This window comes from Callithrix jacchus, chromosome 14 (assembly GCF_049354715.1).
Source record: "Callithrix jacchus isolate 240 chromosome 14, calJac240_pri, whole genome shotgun sequence".
Classification (NCBI taxonomy): domain Eukaryota; kingdom Metazoa; phylum Chordata; class Mammalia; order Primates; family Cebidae; genus Callithrix; species Callithrix jacchus.
In genome coordinates this window covers 82,432,798-82,458,844 of record NC_133515.1, presented here as the reverse complement: position 1 = coordinate 82,458,844, position 26,047 = coordinate 82,432,798, and the positions used below count along the sequence as shown (strand labels likewise).

General features: G+C 36.0%; 1 protein-coding gene across 50 annotated transcripts in view; it reads left to right on the top strand.

The window, feature by feature from the left end:
* BIRC6 (baculoviral IAP repeat containing 6) overlaps positions 1-26,047 on the top strand; it is a 250,707-nt gene that overhangs the window by 204,761 nt on the left and 19,899 nt on the right. For 45 of the 50 annotated variants that reach the window (XM_078349545.1, XM_078349544.1, XM_078349541.1 and 42 more), the window contains 4 exons: positions 2,348-2,558; positions 19,900-20,045; positions 20,956-21,066; positions 24,135-24,352. In XM_078349545.1, the coding sequence (XP_078205671.1) occupies positions 2,348-2,558; positions 19,900-20,045; positions 20,956-21,066; positions 24,135-24,352 (686 nt within the window). Of the gene's footprint in view, positions 1-2,347; positions 2,559-17,089; positions 17,263-19,899; positions 20,046-20,955; positions 21,067-24,134; positions 24,353-26,047 lie in introns of all 50 variants that reach the window. The other 5 variants (XR_013526681.1, XR_013526680.1, XR_013526682.1 and 2 more) reach the window with 1 other exon arrangement.

Sequence of the window (26,047 nt, the reverse complement as noted above, 5' to 3'; positions counted from 1 at the left end):
TAAAATGACCTTCTCTTCTGTTGCTTTGAACGTTGCTCCAAATAGCCTCACTGCCATTAAGCTCTGATAGTCTCTCTTTTACATCAGTTGTGGAGATCTCTTTTGCATCAGTTGCCATAGAAAGTACAGGATGCTAGGTGATGCCTCATCCTGTTACAACTCAATCCCCATATAGTTCTGTGACACTGAGGCAATTCCTACCTCTAGTTGGACTCCCACAATTCTCCTCCCCTGCTTTAATTTTCTGTATAGCATTCAGAATATGTACCAGCTTCTGAAAAAATTGTTACTCATTTGTCCTTCACCTAGAATGTTAGATATGTAATAGTGGAGATTTTTGTTTGTTTTCTTTACTGCTTATTCCCAGCCTGTCCAGTAACAGCTTTTCAGTAAATGGGTTTTTTTTGTTTGTTTGTTTGTTTTTGAAACACAGTCTCTCTCTCTCACCCAGGCTGGAGTGCAGTGGTGTCATCTCAGCTCACTGCAACTTCTACCTCCTAGGTTCAAGCAATTCTTTGTCTCAGTATCCCAAGTAGCTGGGATTACAGGCCTGCGCCACCATACCCGGCTAATTTTTGTATTTAGTAGAGACAGAGTTTCACCATGTTGGCCAGGCTAGTCTTGAACTGCTGACATCAGGTGATCCATCAGCTTCAGCCTCCCGCAGTGGTGGAATTACAGGCCTGAGTCACTGCACCCTGCTAGTAAATGTTCGTGGAATGCTGTTCAGTAACTGTCTTTGGAAAAAAGGTGTTGGATCCTTATCTGACATTGTTTACAGAAGTAAATTCCAGTTGGTACACAACACAAAAACCAACAAAACAACTTATAAAAGCCTTAGAAGCGATGTATGTTCCTAGAGTAAGGAATTTACTCTTAGATGCACATGATTCTAATACAAAATTCATTTGACTTATAGTCAGTAATTGAAAGTTAACATAGGCAACATTTTCTTTTTTACTAAAAAAAAGTTGATTTATTGAAATAGACTTTGGATAAACTGCAATTCTGTCATTCTTTTTTTTTTACAAAAGATAACTTCATTTCAATTTAATTTTAAAAACGTTTCCACCTCATACTAATAAATACATTTCCAGCCATAATATATTATCTGGGGTATTTAATCATTTCTACGTGTAATATAACCAGATATTTAGTTACATTTCTTGTTCTCTCCTAAACTTGATACTTTGCTCTTTTTTGTTTGTTTCCAAAAGTGCCTATTATTCTAATTGGTACATTAGTGCTTCATAAGTATCTGCTGCATTCTTCCCCTTAGCAACTAACCAGTTAAGTAGACCCTTGAACAATACAGGTATAAAGGGCACCAACAACACCCCACGTATTTGAAAATCCAAGTATAACTATTTTCTTTTTAAAGGCAGGGTCTTGGTCTATCACCCAGGATGGAGTGCAGTGACACAGTCTAGTCCTCCTTGTTGCTGAGTCTACAGATGTGTGAAACCACGCCAGCTAATTTTTTGTATCTTTTTGTGCAGATGGGGGTTTCACTATGTTGCTTAGGCTGATCTCAAACTCCCAGGCTCAAGTGATCCTCCCACCTTGGCCTCCCAAAGGTCTGTGATTATGGGTGTGAATTACAGTGTCCAGCACCAAGTATAACTCCTGACTCCTCCAGAACTTAGCTCCTAATCGCCTACTGTTGCCCAAAAGCCTTACTGATAGCATACAATCAATTAACTAATATTTTGAATGTTGTATGTATTGTATATTGTAAGCTAAGAAAAAGAAAACATTAAGAAAAAATCATAGAGAATATTTTTACTGTTCATTAAGTGGAAGTGGATTGTCATAAAAGTCTTCATACTTAGAGTCTTCATGTTGAGTAGCCTAAGGAAGTAGAAGTGATGAGGTTGGTCTTGCTGTCTCAGGGGTGGCAGAAAATCTATAAATGGGCTAGTGTAGTTCAAACCTATATTGTTCAAGGGTCAACTTTTTTTTTTTTTAGGGGGAGTTTGCTCTTGTTGCCCAGGCTGGAGTGCAATGGTGTGATCTTGGCTCACTGCAACCTCTGCCTTCTGGGTTCAGGGTATTCTCCTGCCTTAGCCTCCTGAGTAGCTGGGATTACAGGCATATGCCACCACACTCGGCTTATTTTGTATTTTTAGTAGAGATGGGGTTTCTCCATGTTGGTCATACTGGTCTGAAACTCCTGACCTCAGGTGATCTGCCTGCCTTGGCCTTCCAGAGTACTGGAATTACAGGCATGAGCCACTGTGCCCGGCCAGGTCAGCTGTAATCATAAGATCTAGGTAAAAGCTACATTGCTGTGGACCTACTTTTATATTGCACATTTTCTCATTTTCTGCTTCTCTCCTCCTTATAGTTCTGGACATGGCAAGACATGTGCCACTCTATCGGGCGCTGCTGGAATTGCTCCGGGCCATTGCTTCTTGTACTGCCATGGTACCCCTGTTGTTGCCACTTTCTACAGAGAATGGTGAAGAGGAAGAAGAACAGTCAGAATGTCAAACTTCTGTTGGTACATTATTAGCCAAAATGAAGACCTGTGTTGATACCTACACCAACCGTTTAAGGTACTATATACTATGTTCATTTCTCTTGACTTTGCCTCTAACAATGTTTCTTAAATAACTCCATGTGTGTTTTTGTTTTTCAATGATACATGCTTTTTAATAACATACATACCCTCATACACAAGCAATATATAAAATACAAAGAAAAAATATCCACCCAAATTCTACACCTAGAAACATTTATTCACAGTTATTTATTCTGTATCTCCCTGTATGATCTTGTAGCTATAGGTGTGAAGTTTTTCTTAAATGCTGTCCCACTGTACCTATTAGACAAATAGATGCCAGTTTCTCACACAATGTTGATGTCGAGAGACATCTTTCAGCGTCAATAAATACGTATCACTGACGTCGTTCTAAACACTTCAAATTAACCATTGTATTAAGATGCTATATGTTACTTAACTATTCATTAGTGGATTTTAGTTATTTTCAGTTCATAATAACCTGATACATACATCTTTTGGGGTTTGTAGAAATCTCTGCAGGTAGAATCTTAGAAGTATAATCGTTGGGTTTATGGATTACTTCTGTTTTATTTTAGAAGTCAAACAATTCAGTATTTGATAGAATTCAAATAAGTCTTAATGTTTATCTTTACGGAAAATTGAATTGTTATTTTTAGTTTGTTTACACCTTAGTAGATTCAAAGGATGAATTCTATCAAAAACTCTTTTTAAATAACTAGGAAAACTTTTCCTTTCCCTTGGCAAAATCTGTTCAGTGACCTTTTTCTTTCTCATGGCAGAATCTGTTCAGTGATTGTCAGTTTACTCCTCAAAGTTGGCCTAATTCTGGAGTTTAAAGCATTTATACTGTTAATGGAAGTTTACTCCTTTGTTAATTACTTTTTGGGTTACTTAATGTCCTTTATCGTGTTTGTGCTCTATTTACTTTGCTTTTTCTCACTTTTTAAGAACCTATGACTTAAGAAGTAGTACATGTCACAAGATCATAGAGAATTGATCACTGGAAGAATAGTTCTTGTCAGTCTTTACCTATGAGGGAAAAATCACCTTATGAGATAATCCTGACTTGTTGCCTTAATGTGTTGTCATTATCACTTTATTCATTTACTTATTTCAATGTTCTATATGTATATATTTTAATAGCTCTGGGCATACAAGTGGTTATTGTTTACATGGGTGAATTATATAGTGGGGATGGCTCATTGCCAAGCAGTGAGAATCATAAATTAGAGAAAAGTTTAAAAGAAGAGCCAGTTGGTAGAGATAAAAAGCTATAGAGTCATACAACTCTGTTACTAGTAAAGGAAAATGTAAAGGTATATTTTCTTTGATAGGATGATGTTTTTTCTGTTGTAGAGAATAGTGTTGTATTTGGTCCCCTCCTATCTTGTGACCTCCCCCCGCCCCCGGAATCTTTCTTGCTGGTAACCAAGGAAGCCAGTGTAATAATGTAACAATAGCATGGTATCATAATTGAACTGAACATCTAATTGTCTCATTGAGGTAATGCCTCCTTGAGAAATACCTACTAAAATGTCTTATTCCCTGCCCTGGCCATCTGTGTCACTTATTCTTGTAAAATTAACATAGTTATCAGTAAATTAATTAGTATAATATATACCAAACTTTGAAGCTGTCATCATTTCTTTTTAGGGGAATCTTGCCATGTATTTCTGTACCTTATATTTCTGTGTTTTGAGATGACTCTGTTAGTATATAACTAAAATTAAAAATTTATAAAACCTTGAATGGTTTTTTAACCCAGATATGTTTTGTCTTTTAAATGAAAAATTGTCTAATGATTTGAAGTGTTGCAAGTTTAGCCTTGATTAAAAACAGTATCACAAATTTATAGTGTTGTAAAGTGAAAATAAAACCAGTAAATAATAATACCCGTCTTTAAGCTGTATATGTCCTTATGCTATAATTTCTATTAGATCCTGCAAAAATGGAGTTATAGCATATTGCATTCTAAGATAATTATAGAAGATTCTTATTTCAAGAAATTTGAATACCTATAGTGCCTCTTTAGTCTATTTGCTTTTCTTAGCTTAATCTATTTTCTGTTCTCATAACACACTGTATAACTTTTTGAGTTAGGGATCTTCTGTATAAAAATGTACCAATTATGGTCAGGCACAGTGGCTCATGCCTATAATTCCAGCACTTTGAGAGGCTGAAGTGGGTAGATCATCAGGTCAGAAGTTCGAGACCAGCCTGGCCAATATGGTGAAATTCTGTCTCTACTAAAAATACAAAAATTAGCTAGGTGCAGTGTCAGGCATCTGTAATCCCACCTACTCAGGAGGTTGAGGCAGGAGAATCTCTTGAACCTGGGAGGTGGAGGTTGCAACATGCAGAGATGGAGCCACTGCACTCCAGCCTGAGTGACAGAGCAAGACTCCCTCTTTTAAAAAAAAAAGTACCAATTAATTTACTATGAAAATTTAATTTCAGTTAGAGGATAACTGAGTTTCAATTAACTGGAGCTCTTTATTTTTCTGTTTGATTAATTGGATAAAATTATTTCATTTAAATTCTTTTCTTCTTCAGCTGGAGAGCAAACATACTTCAGACTTACAAATTATATAGCAACAAAATATGCATGTAAAGATATAATGACTGTTCATAAAGCCCATTTTGTTAGATTATTTTATCTTTACAGTGACCCTGTGCAGTACATATTTTTAGTAATTATTTTTACTGATAAAGAAACATTGGTATATTTTGTATTAAGACTTGAATATACTTTTTAGTTGAAACTCTCATGGTCTCTGTTAAACTGTCCAGCCTTTGTTAGAAGAAGAAATCAGTAAAGACTAATAATGTTATTACATCGCTACTCTCCTTTCAAGGCTTAGCATATAGAGAATTCATTTTTATCTTCTATTTCACTCTTCTCTACTCACAGAGAGCAAAATCTATTCTTTTCCAGTTGTCACGACTTAAGATGTATTTCTTTTTTCCTAACAATTCACAAAATAATCCAATTTCCCTTAGAATGTATACCCACAGAAAGTGGCCTTAGTTTAATTTTAACACTGATTTAGAGGTCAAAGCTCCGCACCCCACAAGTCTGTCTCATTCCCATCTGTATTTCACAAAAACCCTAGAATATTCTGGGAAGAGAATGATTCAGGAAAATATGTTCGGTTAATGTATCACTTTCAGAATCTATTTTAGTACTTTTTAAGGGTTTGGAGCTATAACTTTAAAAATACTATGTATCACGGCTGGGTGCAGTGGCTCACACCTGTAATCCCAGCACTTTGGGAGGCTGACACTGGCTGATCACTTGAGGCCAGGAATTCTAGACTAGCGAGTCCAACATGGTGAAACCCATCTCTAGTGAAAATACAAAAATTTAGCCGAGTGTGGTGGTGCATGCCTCCCAGCTACTTGGGAGGCTGAGGCATGAGAGTCAATTGAGGCGGAGGTTGCAGTGAGCCGAGATCACACCATTACACTCCAGCCTGGGCGACAGAGGGAAACTCTGTCTCAAAAAAAATTTTTTTTTTAAATATTACATGTCATACACTCAGAAACATTTTACAGTATTTTTGTCTCTATTATTGTGAAATCCAGGGTTGAATAAAGTACATGTATTAGATATAGTTCTTTTTTTAAGTAAGAGAAGTAATAGTGTACTATTTTTATATACCTAATACATTACCTTGTTGATTATCATGTCTCTTTTGTCTTTTTTTAAAACAAGTGTACACAAGACATGCAAATTTCTTCAAATAAAATTGTATGTAACTCTGGTCATTATAGATAAAGAATATAGATTCGCTGTGTATTCTGCAGATCTCTGGGTAATGATTGTGGTTGCATATAATGATTTCATTGAAATGTTTACGTTGTATTTATAATAGAATTTTTACCTTTTTGGGGGGATGAGAGAAGTTAAAGAAAAACGTCAAGTATAACAAAGATGTTTACTATTGCTGCTGAGAATATTCTATCTATCTTAAAGTCTATCCTGAGGCCACTTCCTAAACCCAATTAATTTTGATCTGATAATTCAAAGAGTGAAAGAGATTATAGGTTTGTGTGCCCCCAAGCCCAAAACTTTTACAAGAGGAGATAGAAAGGCATCATTAAGAAGCTGGATCCCAGCGCCAGCACTTTGGGAGGCTTAGGTGGGAGAATCACTTGAGGCCAGGGTTTCAGGACCAGCCTGGGCAACATAGAGACCCTATTTCTACAAAAAATAAAAATAAATTAGTCAGCATTATGCGCTGCTCAGGAGGCTGAGGTGGGAGGATCACTTGAGACTAGGATTTTGAGGTTACAGTGAGCTATGATTTTACCACTGTACTGAGCCTGGGCAACAGAGTGAGACCCAATCTGAATATGTAAAAACAAAAACAAAGACAAAAGAAAGCTGGAAAGACTGGTCATTTGCCTTACGTTTATCTAATTTGTGACTTATTCATGATTATAAGAAATTCATGATTAATATTGATAGGTGAGGCCTCGTCACAAAATCATTAAGTGATGCATTCACTTAACAGATTTTTTTTTTTAATGTTCGTGAGCACATAACTAGAAAACTGGTTTTCTGGCTCATGCCTGTAATCCCAGCACTTTGGGAAGCCAAGGAGGGCAGATCACCTGAGGTCAGGAATTCGAGACCAACATGGTGAAACCCCATTTCTACAAAAATACGAAAATTAGCCGGCATGATGGCTGCACCTATAGTCCTAGCTACTTGGGAGGGTGAGGCAGGAGAATCGCTTGAAGCTGGGAGGTAGAGGTTGCAGTGACCTGAGATCGCACCATTGCATTCCATCCTGGGCGACAGAGCAAGACTCTGTCTCAAAAAAAAAAAAATTGTTCTTCTAAGGGGCTCACATATAAATGGGAAAACAATAACCACGCAGTTTTAACAACATATAGTATCTGACATATTAGAAGAGGTCAAGACACTACAGGAAAACTAATCCAGGTTTGGAGGCCTAAAGGATACATAGGAGTTAACCAAATGAAGAGGGGCAAGGGATTGGTGTCCCAAGGGTATGGAAACAATGTTAGTAGTGAAAGAAAGCATTGTATACTCAGGGGACCTCAAGAGTTTGGTGTATCTGAGTATAGTGTAGCTGGAAGGTGGTGGTGGGAGATGAGGATGGAGAAAAAATCATGTACTAGAAGATAAGGAGGAACGTATCACAGAGTTACTGACCTTTAAAAGTGATGTTGAGCCACTGAACAGTTTTCAGCAGCTCTCATCAGGTTTGCATTATAGGAAGATGGTCTTTCAGGTTTGCATTATAGGAAGATAGTCTTCCAGGTGTAGTTGAATGGTTGGAGTGAAAGTTGAAACAAGACTAAACTATCATGGAGGAGATTTTCATCTGTTTTATCTCAGCAGATGTCTTCTCCCTGTCCTACTGAGATTTTGGTACTCACCAGCACTCTTGCTCTCATATTATGCACTTAATAGAAAGTTAATTCCTGGGTAGAAATATATTCCGTGCTCCAGATATTTGACTTAAAAAGCAATCATGTAACTCATACTTTAAGTCACTTATGAATTGCATTATTCTGTGCTTTCATATTGGCAACTGCAGATCTCTCTGTAGGAATCTCCTTCAGTAGAGTACAAGTGCTATAGCATAAATGCATCTGGAAACATGGCTTTCTTTGTTTTCATATACGACATCTACAATGCTAGGCAGAATTTTTCCAAAACTAATCCTGCTACCTGGTGTTTTGACTGACTCATGTAGAAACCTATGATCCGTCAACTGATAGATGCTAAGTCTTTAAATCAGAAAGAATCTTAAATCTTTTTTATTAAGGTCCTGGAATGACAGAGTTAGACTACATAAATGTTCATGTCTTCCTGTTCCTCTCCTGTTTGCTTAAAGCTGACACCCAGCTAAAGTTGCAGACATGGAACACTTATATGACAGTAAGTTTTAAGTCCTATTGTCTGTATTATTTTGGGATGTACCTAAATCTAAAAACAACTCATATGATAATGAGATTTTATTAATTTGATTAAGTAAGTCAAACAGTTTTCACTATTGAAAACTGAAGGAAATTTTCTTGGTGGAAATTCTTCGTCAGACTGCAGAACCTTGGCATTTGTTAGGAAGAACATTTAGATGTTATACCACTTATGCTACTGTTTACTTAAAATTTCCTTTATCGTTTGTTTTCTACTTAGAATTTTTCTTTAGATCAACTTAAAACAAACTTTTCTCAGGCTTTTAAAGAGGAAATTTTACCACCATAGGAGATGAACCATTATCATTTGCCATAAATAGAAGATAGTGTAAACATGAATGAACCATTTACCTTGAATAAAAGTGTTTACTTATTAATCCTTGAACTATACTAGACTACGTGTGCTAAGAGACACAGTCAGGAATAATCATTGTCATTTTGTTTGTAAAATAAAACACTGGAAAAATAAAATGCATGTCAGTCAAAGGAGGATTGTTTAACCATACCACAGAATATTCATACATGTAAAATTGTATAACAGTGGAAAATAAAAGTGATCTACAGTTAATTTTATTGTTTTTCTGAGATTGAGTCTTACTCCGTCACCCAGGCTGGAGTGCAGTGGCACAAACTTGCCACGTTGCAACCTCCGCCTCCCAGGTTCAAGCAATTCTCCTGCCTCAGCCTCCCCGGTAGCTGGGATTAAAGGTGCTTGCCACCACACTTGGCTAATTTTTGTATTTTTAGTTGAGAGGGCGTTTCACCATGTTGGCTAAGCTGGTCTCGAAATCCTGAACCCAAGTGGTCCACCCACCTCTGCCTCCCGAATTGTTGGGATTATTCCAGGCGTGAGCCACCATGCCCAGCCTGATGTATATTTAGATGTTAAAACAGCCAGTTTGTGGACATACCATTGAATTTTGAAAAGGAAGCCGGGCTGGATATGCTGGCTCATGTGCATAATCTCAGCACTTTAGGAGGCCAAGGATGATCGCTTGAACCAGGAGTTCAAGACCAGCCTGGGAAACATGGTAAAACCCTGATATATTAGTTGGGTTGCCTTGTACACTGTCATCCTTTTAGGTGGTCTACTGGGGAGTAGAGTGGGTAGAATCAATATTGCAGGCATATCACTGAATTTTCTGTTCATCCAAAGGCTTTGTCAACAGGTTACTTTACGTGCCTGGGTAAGCAAATGAACAATTGCTTATCCATCCAGGCACGTTGGCTCATGCCTGTAATCCCAGCACTTTTGAGAGGCCAAGGCAGGTAGATCACCTGAGATCAAGAGTTCAAGACCAGCCTGGTCAACATAGTGAAACCCTCTCTAGTAAAAATATAAAAAAATTAGCCATGTGTTGTGACATGCACCTGTAATCCCAGGAGGCTGAGGCAGGAGAATTGCTTAAACCTGAGAGCTGGAGGTTGCAGTGAGCCAAGATCCCACCAGTGCACTCTAGTCTGGGGATAGAGCAAGACTGTCTCCAAAAAAAAAGCAATGACTGCTTAAAGAAGGAACTTGGGATTAACACCATGGGATTTCCTTTTTTGTCCTGTAATTCTCTTATTATAGAGTTTTCACTATTATATATAGTAATATATCAGGTACATCATTATATATAATGTTTTTACCTATCAATGTATGTACATACATATATTTGGAAGGTGGCTTCTGAATTTTTATTTTTGAAATAATAGACTTTAAGCCATGTTTTAAATTGTCCTCAATTATACCTTAATACTAAGTGATTAATCTCTTGCAGTTTGGTTAGTGATAATTACGGTACTCTTAATGGGATTGATAATTTAGTGTAAAGCAACATACTGCTTTACACTAAAGGAATGAATGTACTTTTAGTTAATTTCATCTTTTCTGACTTATCTGTTAAAGTAACCTGTTGACACTGCAAGGTGACAGCTAGAGGTGTTAATTGTGATTTAGTGTGTCTTTTAAAAGTTGACAAAAAAAAGTTCCTGCTTGAACCAGTACCTAGGAGGCAAAGGTTGCAATGAGCCAAGATCGTACCACTGCACTCCAGCCTGGGCTACAGAGCGAGACTCCATCTCAAAAAATTAAAATAAAATAAAATAATAAAATATAAATAAATCGTTGACAATTTCTTAGGCGGTTGTTGGGTATTTACTGTACAGATTGCTTTAAGAGCTTCATAAAAACAATATTTTAATATTTTTTTTGGTTCAGGGTTCTGTTTTTCTACAGTTTACTAAACCTTTCCTAATTTTCCCTTTCAAGATTCACAATTTATAATAACTGCATGGTAGTAAGTATGAAAGTTAGTACAGACAGACGGTTTAATATTGTTGTTGACTGGTTTACTAATAACCAGAATTTGAATTAAGGCAATTTCTGGGAAAACATTCCTTCTGCAGGAACAAAAGACTAGGGAAGTATGTTATTTCCAAATAGAGAATTTTATATTCAACATTTTACATTTTTTGACTAAAAGACAAGGTTAGAGATCAGTATTCTCAGGATTTTTCCCTTTTTTAAAGGAAAAAATATGTGACATTTTTTTAATAGCATTTTGAATGTCTACGTTACCTATGCCTATAATGCTAAAAAGTAATTCTCCCTGCCTCCCCCTGAGATGGAGTCTCACTCTGTTGCCCAAGGTGGTATGCAGTGGCACAGTCTCAGCTCACTTCAACCTCTGCCTCCTGGGTTCAGGCAGTGTTCCTGCCTCAGCCTCCCGAGCAGCTGGGACTACAAGCACGTGTTACCACGCCCGGCTAATTTTTTGTATGTTTAGGAAAGTCAGGGTTTCGCCATGTTGGCCAGGCTGTTCATGAGCTCCTGACCTCGAGTGATCCACCCGCCTCAGCCTCCCAATGTGCTGGGATTACAGGCATGAGCCACCGTGCCCAACCTGTAATTTTTCACTTAGACCATTTTTCTACCATCATCTGTCACTTTTTTTCTTTTTTTGTTTCTTTTCATCGCCTATCGCTTAAAACCTAAAGAATAGGCCAGGTGCAGTGGCTGAGGTTAGTAGTACCAGACTAGCCTGGCCAACATGGTGAAACCCTATCTCTACTAAAAATACAAAAATTAGCCAGGTGTGATGGTGGGCGCCTATAATCCCAGCTACTTGGGAGGCCGAGGCAGGAGAATCGCTTGAACCAGGAAGGCAGAGATTGTAGTGAGCCAAGATTGCATCACTGCACTCCAGGGTGGGTTACAGAGTGAGACTGTCGTCTCAAAAAAAAAAAAAAAAAAAAAAATTTTTTTTTTTTTGTCTGGGCACGGTAGTTCATACATGTATGCCCAGCACTCTGGGAAGACAAGGCAGGCAGATCACCTGAGGTCGGGAGTTCGAGACCAGCCCGACCAACATGAAGAAACCCTGTTGTCTCTACTAAAAACATAAAATTAGCTGGGTATGGTGGCACATGCCTGTAATCCCAGCTACTCAGGAGGTTGAGGCAGGAGAATCGCTTGAACCTAGAAGGTGGAGGTTGTGGCGAGCCAAGATTGCTCCACTGCACTCCAGCCTGGGCAATAAGAGCGATTTTTTTTAAACCTAAAAGTGGAGCATATTAGGTATTACATGTTTTTCTTGTTCAATTAAAATAATTTTTAATAATACTTTGAATGAAAATGGTTGGTTAAAGCCTAACTATTGGTTCTATTAAATTTAATTGCCTGGATAATGTTAAGTAGTTCTTTATTTACTTGATTCAGAGAAATTGTTTAAGAACCTTATTTCCTCTACTTCCCTACTACCATGTGAGGCAGAACAAAAAAGTTTGGTGTCCACCCATCAAGGACTTGCATTCTAAGTGAGATTCATTGTCTGGGCTAATATTAGAAAATTCCTATTACCATAAACATTTCATTTTTTTAGATGCCCTTAGACTGGCAATATTCAATCACTTTGTGATTGAGACCCCTTTCTTTCTGGCAGAAAAAAATATACTAGATTCTCATTAATTTTATCCCTAAAGCTTTAGTTTCTGGCTTACTTCTTTAGCTTTAAAATTTAGTCATTTTTGTGTGTACTGTTTTTGAGGTTTAGGCCTATAAATGGTGGGAGCAAATAGCTTCCTAATGAAAAAGACAGAAAAGGAGACTTAAAGGAGCAGACAAAGGATATATATTGGTGCCAAAGACCATGGTAAAATGTTTATTGATGCACAGACTCAAAGCCTAAATCTATACCAGTTGCGAGGGCTCAAAATTTGGTGAAAATCAATTTTCAAAATGTTCTGATTGACAACTTAGGTGAATAGAAAACAAAATTATTTCATGCATTCCTTTTGTTATACCAATTAACTTTTGATTAGTACAGTATTTCTTTTCCAGCTTCTGTGCTTTTATTGATTTATTTCTTGAAAATAAGCCTATGCCTTAAATCGAGCATACATTGTAATAAATACATAGTTGCATATAGTTATATAAAAATATAAGGAGGTAATAGTACAGCCCTCACTTTTATTTAGGAGTTATAGTTTCTGAATTTCTTTGGTGTATATTGATTTTTCAGCTCTATGTAATAGACAAGAAAGCATGTACTATCCTTACTTGACAGAGAATGGACGTGTTGTTTAGAATGTAAGGTTAGAAACTTAGCAATAGGTAATAAAGCTGAGATTTAGCTTCTAAGCCTCCCGATACTGTTGACATTCATCATGGAAAACAGTACTGATGAAGAAAGATAGGTTGATTGAGCCATAGTCTAGCTACTTCTGTTATTATATACCACTACTATCTACTACCCAAATAGTTCATTGATCATTAGGATTCACACTTGTATAATGGCTAAACTTGAGCCTTAGTTGGTTGTTGGAAAACACTGATTAAATGCCACAGTAAAACTTACTCTGTTACTTAAGTGATTGAAAAAAAAAAAACTTTAAAAAAATCATAAATTGACTTAGTATTTCAACCTCAGAAACATAACATATTAGTATAAAATGATCATGTTATTCTTTATCAAATTGCATTATATAAGCTTTATATTTCAGAACAGTTACCACTGTATTATCTCAGATAAAATCTCAGGCAGCCTTTTTTTTTTTGGAGACAGGATTGCACTCTGTCACCCAGGCTAAGTGGCACTATCTAGGCTTACTGCAACATATGCCTTCCAGGCTTAAGCAATCCTCCCCCTTTTGCCCCCCCCAAAGAGCTGGGACTATAGGAGTACGCCACCACACCCGGCTAAGTTTTATATTTATGGTAGAGATGGGATTTCACCTTCCTGCTCAGGCTCTTCTTGAATTCCTGAGCCTCAAGTGATCTACCTGCCTCAGACTTCCAAAGTACCTGGATTACAGGTGTGAGCCACCAACCACACCTGGCTAAAATCTCATCCAGTCTCAATTGCTGAATTTGAAGTCTGTTGCTAAGTAAAATTTATTTCATATCAAGTCTTTCTGGACACATTACAATTAGTACCTTGTCCATATTATCTATGAATTTTAGAGTTCAGGTAGTTCAAATTCTACCTTTTTATAAATGATAAAACAAAGTTCAGACTGTTATTTGTTCTAGGTTCTGTGATGGTTAGTGACATATAGCTATAATAAAAACTCTTATCTCCTAATGTCTCAAGTACATTTATCTGCTAAATTAAACTTAACTCCCAAATAATAATTAGGTTTGTGCATAAATGATTAATTAAAAATCAGAATGTGGACTTGCTTCTGAGCTGCCTCTGATATTTAGGATATTTAAAAATTATTTTTAAATGATGGCAATGAAGTAATGTTCTTGTTTGTTTATTTTTCGAGATGGAGTCTCACTTTGTTGCCCAGGCTGGAGTACAGTGGCACGATCTTGGCTCACTGCAACCTCCGCCTCCCAAGTTAAAGCGATTCTCCTTCCTCAGCCTCTTGAGTAGCTGGGATTACAGGCCAGCACCACCATGCCTGGCTAATTTTTGTATTTTTAGTAGAGATGGGGTTTCTTAATGTTGGTCAGGCTGGTCTCGAACTCCTGACCTCGTGATTTGCTCGCCTCGGCCTCCCAAAATTCTGGGATTATAGGCATGAGCCACCTCACCCAGCCAGTAAAATATTTTTAATTGCAAAAAATCTGCATTCAGGCTAGGTATAGTGTGGTTCATGTTTGTAATCCCAGCAGAGGTGAGCTGAAAGTGTGCCCCTGCACTCTAGTCTGGGCCAAAGAGCAAGACTCTGTCTCAAAAAAAAATAAATAGAATAGTGTGAATTTTACAGAATTTTTCTGCTGTTTTCCTTTTACTCGTGTTTTCACTCCCTTCAAGAGTGTGTAACATCCTATGATAGGATATTAAAAGGCAGCATATTTCACTAAGTATCTGTAGTATTCTCATTATGCCTAATTACTGTATTACCAAAGTAAATTGAGTTTGTGTTTGGTTGTCTATCTAGTATGAGCAGGTAGCAACTTTATAATCACTTACATGAAGAGTACATCAGCTTTATCCATCTTATGTTTTTCTTGCCCTCTTAATTGAATAAGAATTAATAAGGCCAAGCACGGTGGCCCACACTTGTAATCCCAGCCCTTTGAGAGGCTGAGGCGGATGGATCACCTGAGGTCAGGAGTTCAAGACCAGCCTGGCCAACATAGACAATGTGTTGGTGATAAAATTATGTTGTCAAAAGAAGCCCATTTCTCCCACACACAAACGCAGTATTGTTTTCCATTTCCTGCATTTTATTACTGCTTTAATGTGCCCTACATTTCTAATATCTTTAGCTCCTTTGTCAGGAAGAGATGACTAAAGGGTTCATGAAGCAGTACTTTTCTATTTTAAAATTAAAATATAGCCATAGTAGTTTTACTTCTGAATAAATGTAATACTTCACAGTTTCCTTCAAGCAGGAACAAAGGCAGTTTTTTAATACCTGATCTTCTGTGCAGACATTTTCTGCTGCACTGAAATAAGCAAATACTCATACTTAGTATAGTTGATATTTGATGGTTACATCAAAAATTTGAGAGAGAAACTTATTGTGAATCAAAAAGTCTTATTTATTATCAGGACATGACACAAATGACCCTGTGTTCAGTGTAAGGTGCTCTGGACATTTAACTTCTCTTTGAACAGTATTGAAGCAAGCATCTTTTATTGCTCTTTTTCTTAGCTATCTCCAAGTTTCTTCCTAATGGAAAGTTGTTCATCATACTTTTAAACAACTGATGTCACTTATAGAAGTACCCCACTTCCTTTTTATATACCTAAGCAATGAGATATTACTTGACTTACATCTTACAAGGCATATTTTCTACCAGACTCTCTTATTTTAACCCCTATAAGATGGATCTTCCAGGGCTTTAGTTAAGAAAGAATTTCTGTTCCAGCCTTCCTACTTTGATTTTTGTTGAAAAAACACTTCCTAGGTTCTCCTCTTGTACCTCTGCTTCTCATACCTACAAAATGAAAAAGCCCTGATTTCTTAGCCAGATAGCATTTGTTATCCCCATATATTTCTTTAAAAGTTTCTGGGTTTTTTTGTTGTCTTAAAGAAGTTCCGTTGTTCATCAGTCTTTTACAGACAGGTAGGCAAACATTTATTTTAATAGCTCTTCTTTGACTGGCTCAGTTGGGTTGTCCCTTGGTAAACTGCTGAAGCATATTAGCATGCAGTAACTCCTGTATGTCTGGTGATGTGTAATTTGGACTGAAAATTAGTATATTTCTGCCTAATACAGAAATCAAGGTTTTATTTTTAAAAGCTTCTTATAACTGTTTTAAGTATTCCCTTCTTTCATGCTCACTTATGCTTACCAAGACAAGGAAGATTTTTCTTTCAACATTCATTTAAATCATTAATAATTAAACTGGTACTTACATTTAGAGATTAAATAAAAACCAAAGGGATTCATAGGGATAAAAACTAAGCTTTAAATTAACCACAGAAAACATTTATTGTGTGGAGATCTTTGCTCGTTTGCTGGTGCATTTCAAGAATTGTTTTTATGCATCCTGGAGATACTAGAAGCAGTTTTCCACAGTATATTTTTTTAATCTTTCAGTTTACCTCTAATCTAAACCATAATTACTGTGACAAAACTTTAGAACTGAGCACAACGTCATCAGTGTTTTTTGGTAAATGTAGAAGTTTCAATTCTTTTACAGTTTTAGAATCTTCTTCTGCAGTGCTAATTCTTGATAGTTCTGAATCTGCACATTTCAGCATGTACTCTCCAGATAACATCTTCAAATGGCTCTCATTTTTAAAATGTTTATTTCAAATTTGCGGTAATTTTAGCCTAGATTAGGAGTTCAGAGGGTTAAAGGGGTCTTGTTTTATCAAGGAAATAGCTATATTAAGCTGTTTTCAGTTTATGGATTATGAAAACATAATTCTCACATGATGTATTTAGTCTTGCTAATATTCAACCTTATTTGGGTGGTAGATACTGGTAGAGACAGTTCAATATAACTGAATGTTGAGGTATGGGTTTGTTTTTTGTTTTGTTTTCAGGAGAAAGAGTTGCCCATTTTGCTCACATCCTACTTCAGATTGTGTCACAGAGCCAAAATTTGCTTAACTGATTAGCTATTTAGTTGGAATTCACAGCATAGTGGAAAATGTTTGCAGTTAATTATATGCAATAGTGGAAACTTCAGTTGCTTCCTCGTATTTCTTCAGGGCAGTGATCACAACCAGATTCAACGTATGCACAAAGCAGCGGATACCATGGTAGCGGCCGTCGCTGATTGCTTTTACCATGTTGGATCCATTGTCAGTCTCAAAGACCTACTTCCAGCTAGGTGCCTTGAACTCAAATAGCTTTTCACACAGACTTCAGGATGTGAGCTAAGGTATGGCCTTTTTTCATGAGCTGGGCCTACATATGGGTTGACAGTAACCTGCAACTTTTATAGAAAAGAGACTACTGGCTATAGTTAACGTCAGACAATGACAAGTTAGAATCATTGATAGGCAGGTAGTGTGTGTTCTTCATATATTCAAAGTATTCTCACCTTTTAGAGATTATCCCTTTTTTCCTGTATGTTTTTGTCAAAGAGACTATTCAAGTAAAAATTTCTCATTAGATTGTGGTGCAAGGGCCTAATATATATCTGCTTTATGATTCAACCATTGTCTTCTATATGAAATATGTATCATTTCTTTCACACATTTGGTGTAAAGAAGTTTTTAAAACTTCTGAGGATTCTTGCACAGTTATTTTTTCTTTTACTTTTCCTTAACTACAGCAAAAAAAAATAAAATTATCATCCTAACCATGTACACTATTTTAATAATCTCCTACTAATCTTCTTTTTAAAAGTGGAATTAGGAAATTGGCATTCATAAATAGAGCTTGAGATTTAGAGTCAGTAGTTTTCCAAGGGTGACCTACACACAGGGGTGGTAAATACAATAAAGACCTAAATTGGATGAGTGCAGTTCACACTCTATGCTAGAGATTCGTGTTTCTTCAAGGAGAAAAGAACCTTTCCGGAAAAAGGAGCTTCACTTTCATATCTTCCTTCTTTGCAAGATATGTTTCTTTAAGTGAAATCTTTATTGAGAGTACAGTGGATTAATTCATTGATTGAAGGCTTAGGAAACTATTTTATGGCTATAATCAGAACTGTTTTCTGAAACAACTTACTGTTGTTTTCTTATTATAATTCAGTGGCCCTGTTACTTAATAATGTTTTCAAGACCTAGTAATAGAAAGAGAATCATTTACAACTGGGGAGGAAGAATCCTTGTAAATTCAAAGAGAATACTTAAGCAGCTTATGCACTTCTCTTCATTCTCAGTGTTTGACACTGATTGTTAATAGCTATTGACAAATGCAGAAGTTGGTAATCTGTTTGGGTTACTCTCCCAGAACCATATCTTTATTAAGAAATGTCTCCTTGTTAAACTACAGCCTCTCCTTTATTTCATAGCTATAAAAAACAGTGTAGTAGTTGACTCTAGCAGTAAAATTCTCTGATATTTCAGTCTTCAGACATATACTATTCTCTCCTTATATATGCAAAAACATGTATTCAGATACACATACACAGACCACAGTTGACAAATACATGGTATACAGTATAACATCTGCCAGGTCATTTCCTGAATGGTAAAGGAAAGAGGCCACATGTTCTCTGTGACTGCTTACTGCTCAGGGAAGATAAGAAGAGAGCACAGGAGAAAAGGCAGTCATTCAGTGACGTATATACCTCTTCAGTTCAGTCAGGTCACATAAGTTTTTGTTTTCCAGGTAAACATATCTGTAGAAACTAGTTTTTGTTTACAAACTGTAGGAACTAAATTCAAAACACATGCATGATACCATTTTCATTATTCTTCCTACCCACTTGAGTGGCTTGTTAGTTTACTGCTTATCTACCTTGAGTTAAGCATTGAATTGCTTCTGAGCAGATTTTAGATTTTGTGATAAGGAAAGGTTCATTTGTATGTAAATGACATAGTCTTATTTGTTAAGGATTCTTCTACTGTCTGTTACTCTTTTTATAGTTCTCTCAGGCTCCCTGACTACTTTGTAGATAGTATTTTAATATAATGACCAACTCCCTTTTTTGGTAGGTATACAACTAAAAAAATAAGTGATGTATAGTTTAGATTGTACCTTAGCATAAATATTTTAAACACTTTACATGTGATTTCAGTTTGTTTCAAATGATTTATTTAAGGAATTATAAAGATGTAGGTTTTAAACTTTTTAAGCAGGAGTGTAAAGATGCTTATTTGAATAATGTGCTGAGAGTTGGTGTAGAGAAAAGGAAATAATGTTTAGTTGTGTTTTCAGTGACTCTTGTATTAAACTAGTACATTTATCTAGAAAATTTAAACAAAAATTTAATGTTCTATACACTGAAATTTTGCTGTAATATATCCTATTGTGATAACAGTGTGAAATGAAATTGGGTACATTTTAGATCCTGATGGGAAGTAACAGAATAATATCTTTAAACTGAATATGCCCTAAAACTTAGTGTTTAATTAAAACATCCAATGTGTAGAAACACACTATATTAAAACACCCAGTAATGAACCTACATTTTACTCTAAAATATTATTTTTTTTCTTGGAAATTTAATTATGAGTGAAATACAAATAGTATTAAAATTTAAAAGCTGCTTGTGGTTCTTTGATTCTTAAATCTTTTAGGTATAGAAGTGATATATCTCTCTGAGTATTTATAATTAGGTGTGTTTTCAAAGTGGGTCTCTAAGGACATCAGGTATCTGAGTTTTTTACAGTATGACATTTGTATAATGCCTATCTTTTGTCTGATTTTATATTAGAAGGGAAAACCTACCTATAACTTTATTAGCCTATGACTTCAAAAGCAAGTTAATATAGATCATGTGTGTGACAAATGAAATGCACACTCTCATTTGTATAGTTTGCCACTATTACTGACTTATGGAGGTGTTTTAGTCCTAAAATCTTAATTTTCCTTGCATTTTTTCCCATATTAAAAAATTCAGATCTAAAAGGGAAAATGTTAAAACAGGAGTGAAACCAGATGCATCTGATCAAGAACCAGAAGGACTTACTCTTTTGGTACCAGACATCCAAAAGACTGCTGAGATAGTTTATGCAGCCACCACCAGTTTGCGGCAAGCAAATCAAGGTACAAAACTTTTCCTATTATGCCACTTTTCATTTGATTTAAAGATGTGTTACTTACTGAAAACTGCCTTTCTCTTTTTACTTTATGTTAATGATTTTAAAGCAAGTTCATTTACCTAATTTTGTTCTCTGTCAGATTTTGTTCTTTATCTGATTTCAATCATGTATAGTCTAATTTTAAAATATTTCTACTATATGCGATTGCTAAATTTAGTAGGCTGAGAACATACATCATAAACATTTCTTCCCACTGAAATTCATGAAACTGAAAAAGGCCTTTGTATCAGATAGAAAATAGTACATTAAGACTATGGGTGATAATTTAGTTTAAATTGATATTTCTGGCCAACACAGTGACTCATGCCTTTAATCCCCCGGCACTTTGGGAGGACTAAGTGGGTAGATCACTTAAACTTAGGAGTTCGGGATCAGCCTGGGCATCATGGTGAACCCCCGTCTCTACGAAATATACGATAAATTAGCTGGGCATAATCGCCTGTGCCTGTAGTCCTGGATACCTGGAAGGCTATGGTGGGAGAATCACTTGAGCCTAGGAAGTGGAGGCTACAGTGAGCTGTGTGATTGCACCACTGCACTCCAAGCCTGGGAGAGCAGAGTAAGACTGTCTCTAAAAAAATAAATAAATTGATATTTTCCTATGTTAGCAGAAGAAAGTGATCTGAATTATTTATTGTTTCACTTCTGCTTTTTGTAAAGATGATTATGTTTTTTGCTTTATTGTTGTGTTTTGAAATAGAAAGTTTTTATTCTCAAAGTGGTTGTAATAAGATGATTGTGAAGAATTTGACGGTGTTTTGGAATTCGAAAGTTGAACTCTAGAATTGAATTGTTTTTGGTTTATTTTTTTAAATGTATACTTATGTTGTTTATCTTGAAATATTAAATAACAGAAAAAAAACTAGGTGACTACTCCAAGAAGGCGGCTATGAAACCCAAACCTTTGTCAGTATTAAAGTCACTTGAAGAAAAATATGTGGCTGTTATGAAGAAATTACAGTTTGGTAAGATGAAATTTTTGATTTGCTCAAGAGCTCACTTTTCATTGTTTAAAAGTGCTATTGAGATGTGTCTTAATAAAGATTTTAAAAATTGCTTATAACATGAATTTTCTTTACATATACATATAAAAATATTTATCATCTTTGGCTCTTGAATTTATGTCTATATTTTTAGTTATAAACTGTGACTTCAATAGAAGGACTGTAGGAGCCTAGAAAAAATAAAATCAAAGTTTAAGTGTCTGCAAAACAGGCAGAAAATGTTTCTTCTTATTTACCTCTCCATTTCTGGCCTGAGGAAGCCAAGACACGGGACTTTGAACTAAGTCTGTTACTCATGCCATTTTAGATTCTCTTGTAATTCACCTTTAGAAAATGTAGTTACACATAGTTCAATTCTAGCTTTTCCCATTCTAAAACTCTTGACAAATAAGAATGCTAAAGTAGAATTCAGAAAACAGATTTTTGTCATATTGTTTTTGAAACCTCAGTATAAACTGTTTAGCTTTTGCTCTACTTACCTTTCAGGTTTGCCATAAAGAGCACAAGAGAAAATATATATAACTGATTTATACTTTTGTTAGAGTTTTGGTCAGTATCTAATGATATTAAATAACTTATTTAGTTTATATGAATGTAATTAACAATTACTAAGGTGTTTTACAGCTTATTTGGTATTTTAGCAAATCATTCTGTATTATATATTGCCACATAAATTACCCCTATAACAGTTGCTTTAAAAAACTTACCTTTATTATCTCACTCTTTACATGGGTCAGGAATTCAGAAAAAGCCATAGTGCCTGTTATGACCTTGTCTTAGAAAGTATGTGCCATCACTCCCTAAGTCTAGCTCATACTCAAGGAGAGGGGGAGAATGTCAGAGAAGAGTTTCCAGAAATGTGTATGTGTGTTTCTGCTGGACCTAAATATTTTATTGGACCTTAGATTTCATTCCACTTCCTGGGTCATCAAAAATAAGTCTGTTAATGGCAGTGTTCTTGTACTTGAAGGCGTTAGCCACATTTCATATCTTCAAATTCTTTAGCTAGTTCTTTCAATCCAGAAAGTTTCATTTCGTAAATAAAAATGTGTTTTTGGATCCTTATGTGTGAGATGTGTGGTTTAAAGTTATTACCTGTCAGAAATTCATATGTCCAGAGCCCTTCATTAATGTTAGCTAGCTAGAAGTGTTTTCTCATACTACATAAAATCATAAAATCTCCAAATATGTGACTTTAAACTTAATCAAGTTTGCTACCCATTGGCTTTCAAAATAAGTCTGAAAACATGATAGTTTTCAGTTGATGCTTTTATAATCAACTGCATTTTCAACCATATGTATCAAACATTTTCTAGTATCCTGACTCTTTTACAACTTGATAACAACAATCTGCATCTGGTAGATTTTTTTTTTTTTTTACAAAGTTAAAGAAAATTTATCCCTGTAGCATGTGAAAGACAGCAGTGTTGGGCAGATGAAATAACTCCAGTTGTCATGCATTTAATTAGTAATAGTTATATGTACCATGCGATAAAAAATAAGCTTTCAACATTGCTTATTAGATTCCACTTATACTTAATTGGTAGTTAGTGATTCTGTTAATACTTAAAATTAGATTTTACTTTTACATAAATTCTACTTACTGGTGTTCAGTTCTACAAGAAATGACTCAGTTTTATTCTCTTTAAAAGATTTGTTAAACAAAGATTGTAACACTTCTTTTTATTTTATTTAATTAACTTTTTTTGAGATAGAGTCTTGCTCTGTTACCCAGGTAGGGTGCAGTCGCACAATCTCAGCTCACTGCAACCTCTGCCTCCTGGGTTTAAGAGATTCTCATGCCTCAGCCTCCCGAGTAGCTGGCATTACAGGCTTGCACCACCATGCCCAGCTACTTGTGTGTGTGTGTATGTGTGTGTTTTGTGTTTTTAGTAGAGATAGGGTTTTGCTACATTGGCCAGGCTGGTCTTGAATTCGTGGCCTTGAGTGATCCACTAGCCTCAACCTCCCAAAATGATGTGATTACAGACCTGAGCCACTGTGCCTGGGCCAAGTAAAGACTGGTTCATGAACCTGTGACATGATTTATAGGTCTTTTCTCTTTTCTAGTTTATAAACTCCTTGAAGGCAGATAGAGTTTCATCTGTATTATTAAACCCAAAGAGCCTAGCCCAATACCTTGCACTTACTATGCTCTTGGTAAAATTTACTGAATTAATGCTAATTATAATATAGATTAATATTTTTGCCATATATTCAGAGTTGTATAGAATATAAGGTCAACGGTTATTACTTGTAATGACAGTATTTGCCCTAAGTGGTGGTTTTAATTTAGTATTATAATTTATTTAAATATCTTTGCTTTATACGTTGGAGGGGATCTGGTTAATCTGAATTGGTGATATAATTGAAGTCCACTTTTTTCTTTCTATTATGTACCTAACTTATAATTAAAGAATAACATTATGTCATTCCAAATCTGCCTAAATAAATGGGTTAGAATTAGCTAATCAATTATGTCAAAGTACGTGGTAGTTTTCTTTCTCCTGAATCAGTTAAACGTTACCTTAGTAATATTTTATTCCGTTAACATAAATTCCTGAAATAATGTAAATTTTAGCCTGGAATTTCTATTCTTAATTCCAAATTAATACATGTATATAAAGACTTACTCTTGTTTTTTTTACAAATGACATATACTGAGAATACTTTTTGTAATTTTATATTCTGTATTATTTTGACAAAATATTATATACTACCATTTTAATTTTATCTACTACTTTGCATTATTATTTAGCTACTTTATATATAATCTACCAGTGTTTCCATACTATGGGTTAAAAATCATTGCTTGTTTTTGCTTCTAATTCATACTCCATCCATTTGGCAGGGCTAATACACAGGTTTTATATAAGCATTTACAGTTTGCTAATCTTCCACAGTTGGAAGTTCTCTCCAGTTGAGTGGGAGAAGGACTAGTGATTATTTGTGATTTTTGTCATCGTAACAATTTTTTCCAGTTCTGGGTTTGTTTGTTTTCAGTGTTTTATTTTTTCTTCTCCTTTTAGATACATTTGAAATGGTTTCTGAAGATGAAGATGGGAAATTGGGATTTAAAGTAAATTACCACTACATGTCTCAGGTGAAAAATGCTAATGATGCGAACAGTGCTGCCAGAGCCCGCCGCCTTGCCCAGGAAGCTGTGACACTTTCAACCTCACTGCCTCTGTCTTCATCCTCTAGTGTATTTGTACGCTGTGATGAAGAACGACTTGACATCATGAAGGTAAAAAATAACAGTAATAAAGCACTGTTTCCCTTAGCTCCCTGGCTTATCTAATTACTCAAATATTTATATAAAACTAGAAATACTATAAAAATAAATTATACAAAACACTAGAAATTTTGTTGACCATTTTAGACTGCAGTGAAAGGCGCCCCTTCCCTCCCTCCCTCCCTCCCTCCCTCCCTCCCTCCTTCCTTCCTTCCTTCCTTCCTTCCTTCCTTCCTTCCTTCCTTCCTTCCTTCCTTCCTTCCTTCCTCCCTCCCCCCCTCCCCCCCTCCCCCCCTCCCCCTCCCCCCCACCCCAAGTTGATAGTCACTTTGTTGGAAATAGCTGCTTAGTGCCACAAAGAAAAATCAGAACTGAGACAAAGGATCTTTCAGCAACGCAATTTTTACCTCCTGGGCTGCAGGAAGGTCACTAGCTGTCTTTCCACGAGAGTACCAAAAAACAAAAAGAATACACACAGATTTATTCCTTATGCATTTGGGGTCATCCTTACTGCTGTGGCTGATCTCCATTAGCTGGAACCAGACCTCACAATCTAAACTAAAACTTGATTGGCTAACAACTTACAACTTTTTTAAACAGGTAAAAGCAGTGGAGAGCTGGGACATCCAGCACAGATATCTTGGTTAAAGTACAAGGACATAGAATGTACTATGTGCCTGTAAGCACAGCATGTCTAACAGCTACAGAAAAGAGGACTTAACAAAATTATTGGCACACTTATTCTTTAAAAAGAAAGGAAATGTTAAAAAGGAGCTTTTTTACTTCCCACAGACATGATCACAGCTCACTGCAGCCTCCACAAGGGACCCTTTTCTAATGTTAGTTAAGAGTGTGTGGATCACACTGCTGTTGAAAATAAAAATTTAGAAAATATTCAAAGAGCCATCATCCTTGAGCAAAGGCTGTATGAAGCTGGTCACAGTATCAAAGGATTTAATGCCGGTTAGTTTAAAAATGTTACAGGAGGCCAGGCGTGGTGGCTTATGCCTGTAATCCCAGCACTTTGGGAGACCTAGGTGGGCAGATCACAAGGTCAGGAGTTTAAGACCAGCCTGACCAACGTGGTGAAACCCTGTCTCTACTAAAAATAGCTGGGCATGGTGGCACACACCTATAATTCCAGCTACTCAGGAGGCTGAGGCAGGAGAATCGCTTGAACCTAGGAGGCAGAGGTTGCAGTGAGCTGAAATCCAGCCACTACACTCCAGCCTGGGCTACAGAGCAAAACTCTTCTTAAAAAAAATAATAATAATAATAAAGTTACAGGATTTCCACTTTGTTGTCCAAGATATTTCTCTCGTGTTTTATAGTGTCACTTTTCAAAACTTAGTCATATTTTTCTTATCTAGGAAATTTGTGCTTCTTTAAATCCCTAAAATCTATTAATTACAGGTAATGCAATAATATATAATCTGTACTTTTATGTTTAATACATGATAATCTGGCCTTAAATTCAAAGTGTCTGCTGCATCAAGAAAATGTTAAAGGTTTAACCGGGAAAAGAAAAATTTCTTAATATTTATGATTTAACTGATGGGTTAAATAATCTGTCTTCCTTAGATACACAGTTAAAACTATTGACCCCATTTGACTTGTAGAAGGTTTTATTTGTTTGCTTGCTCCTTTTGAGTTTTTGGATAGGCTTATGCCTGTAATCCCAGCACTTTGGGAGGCCAAAGTGTGCGG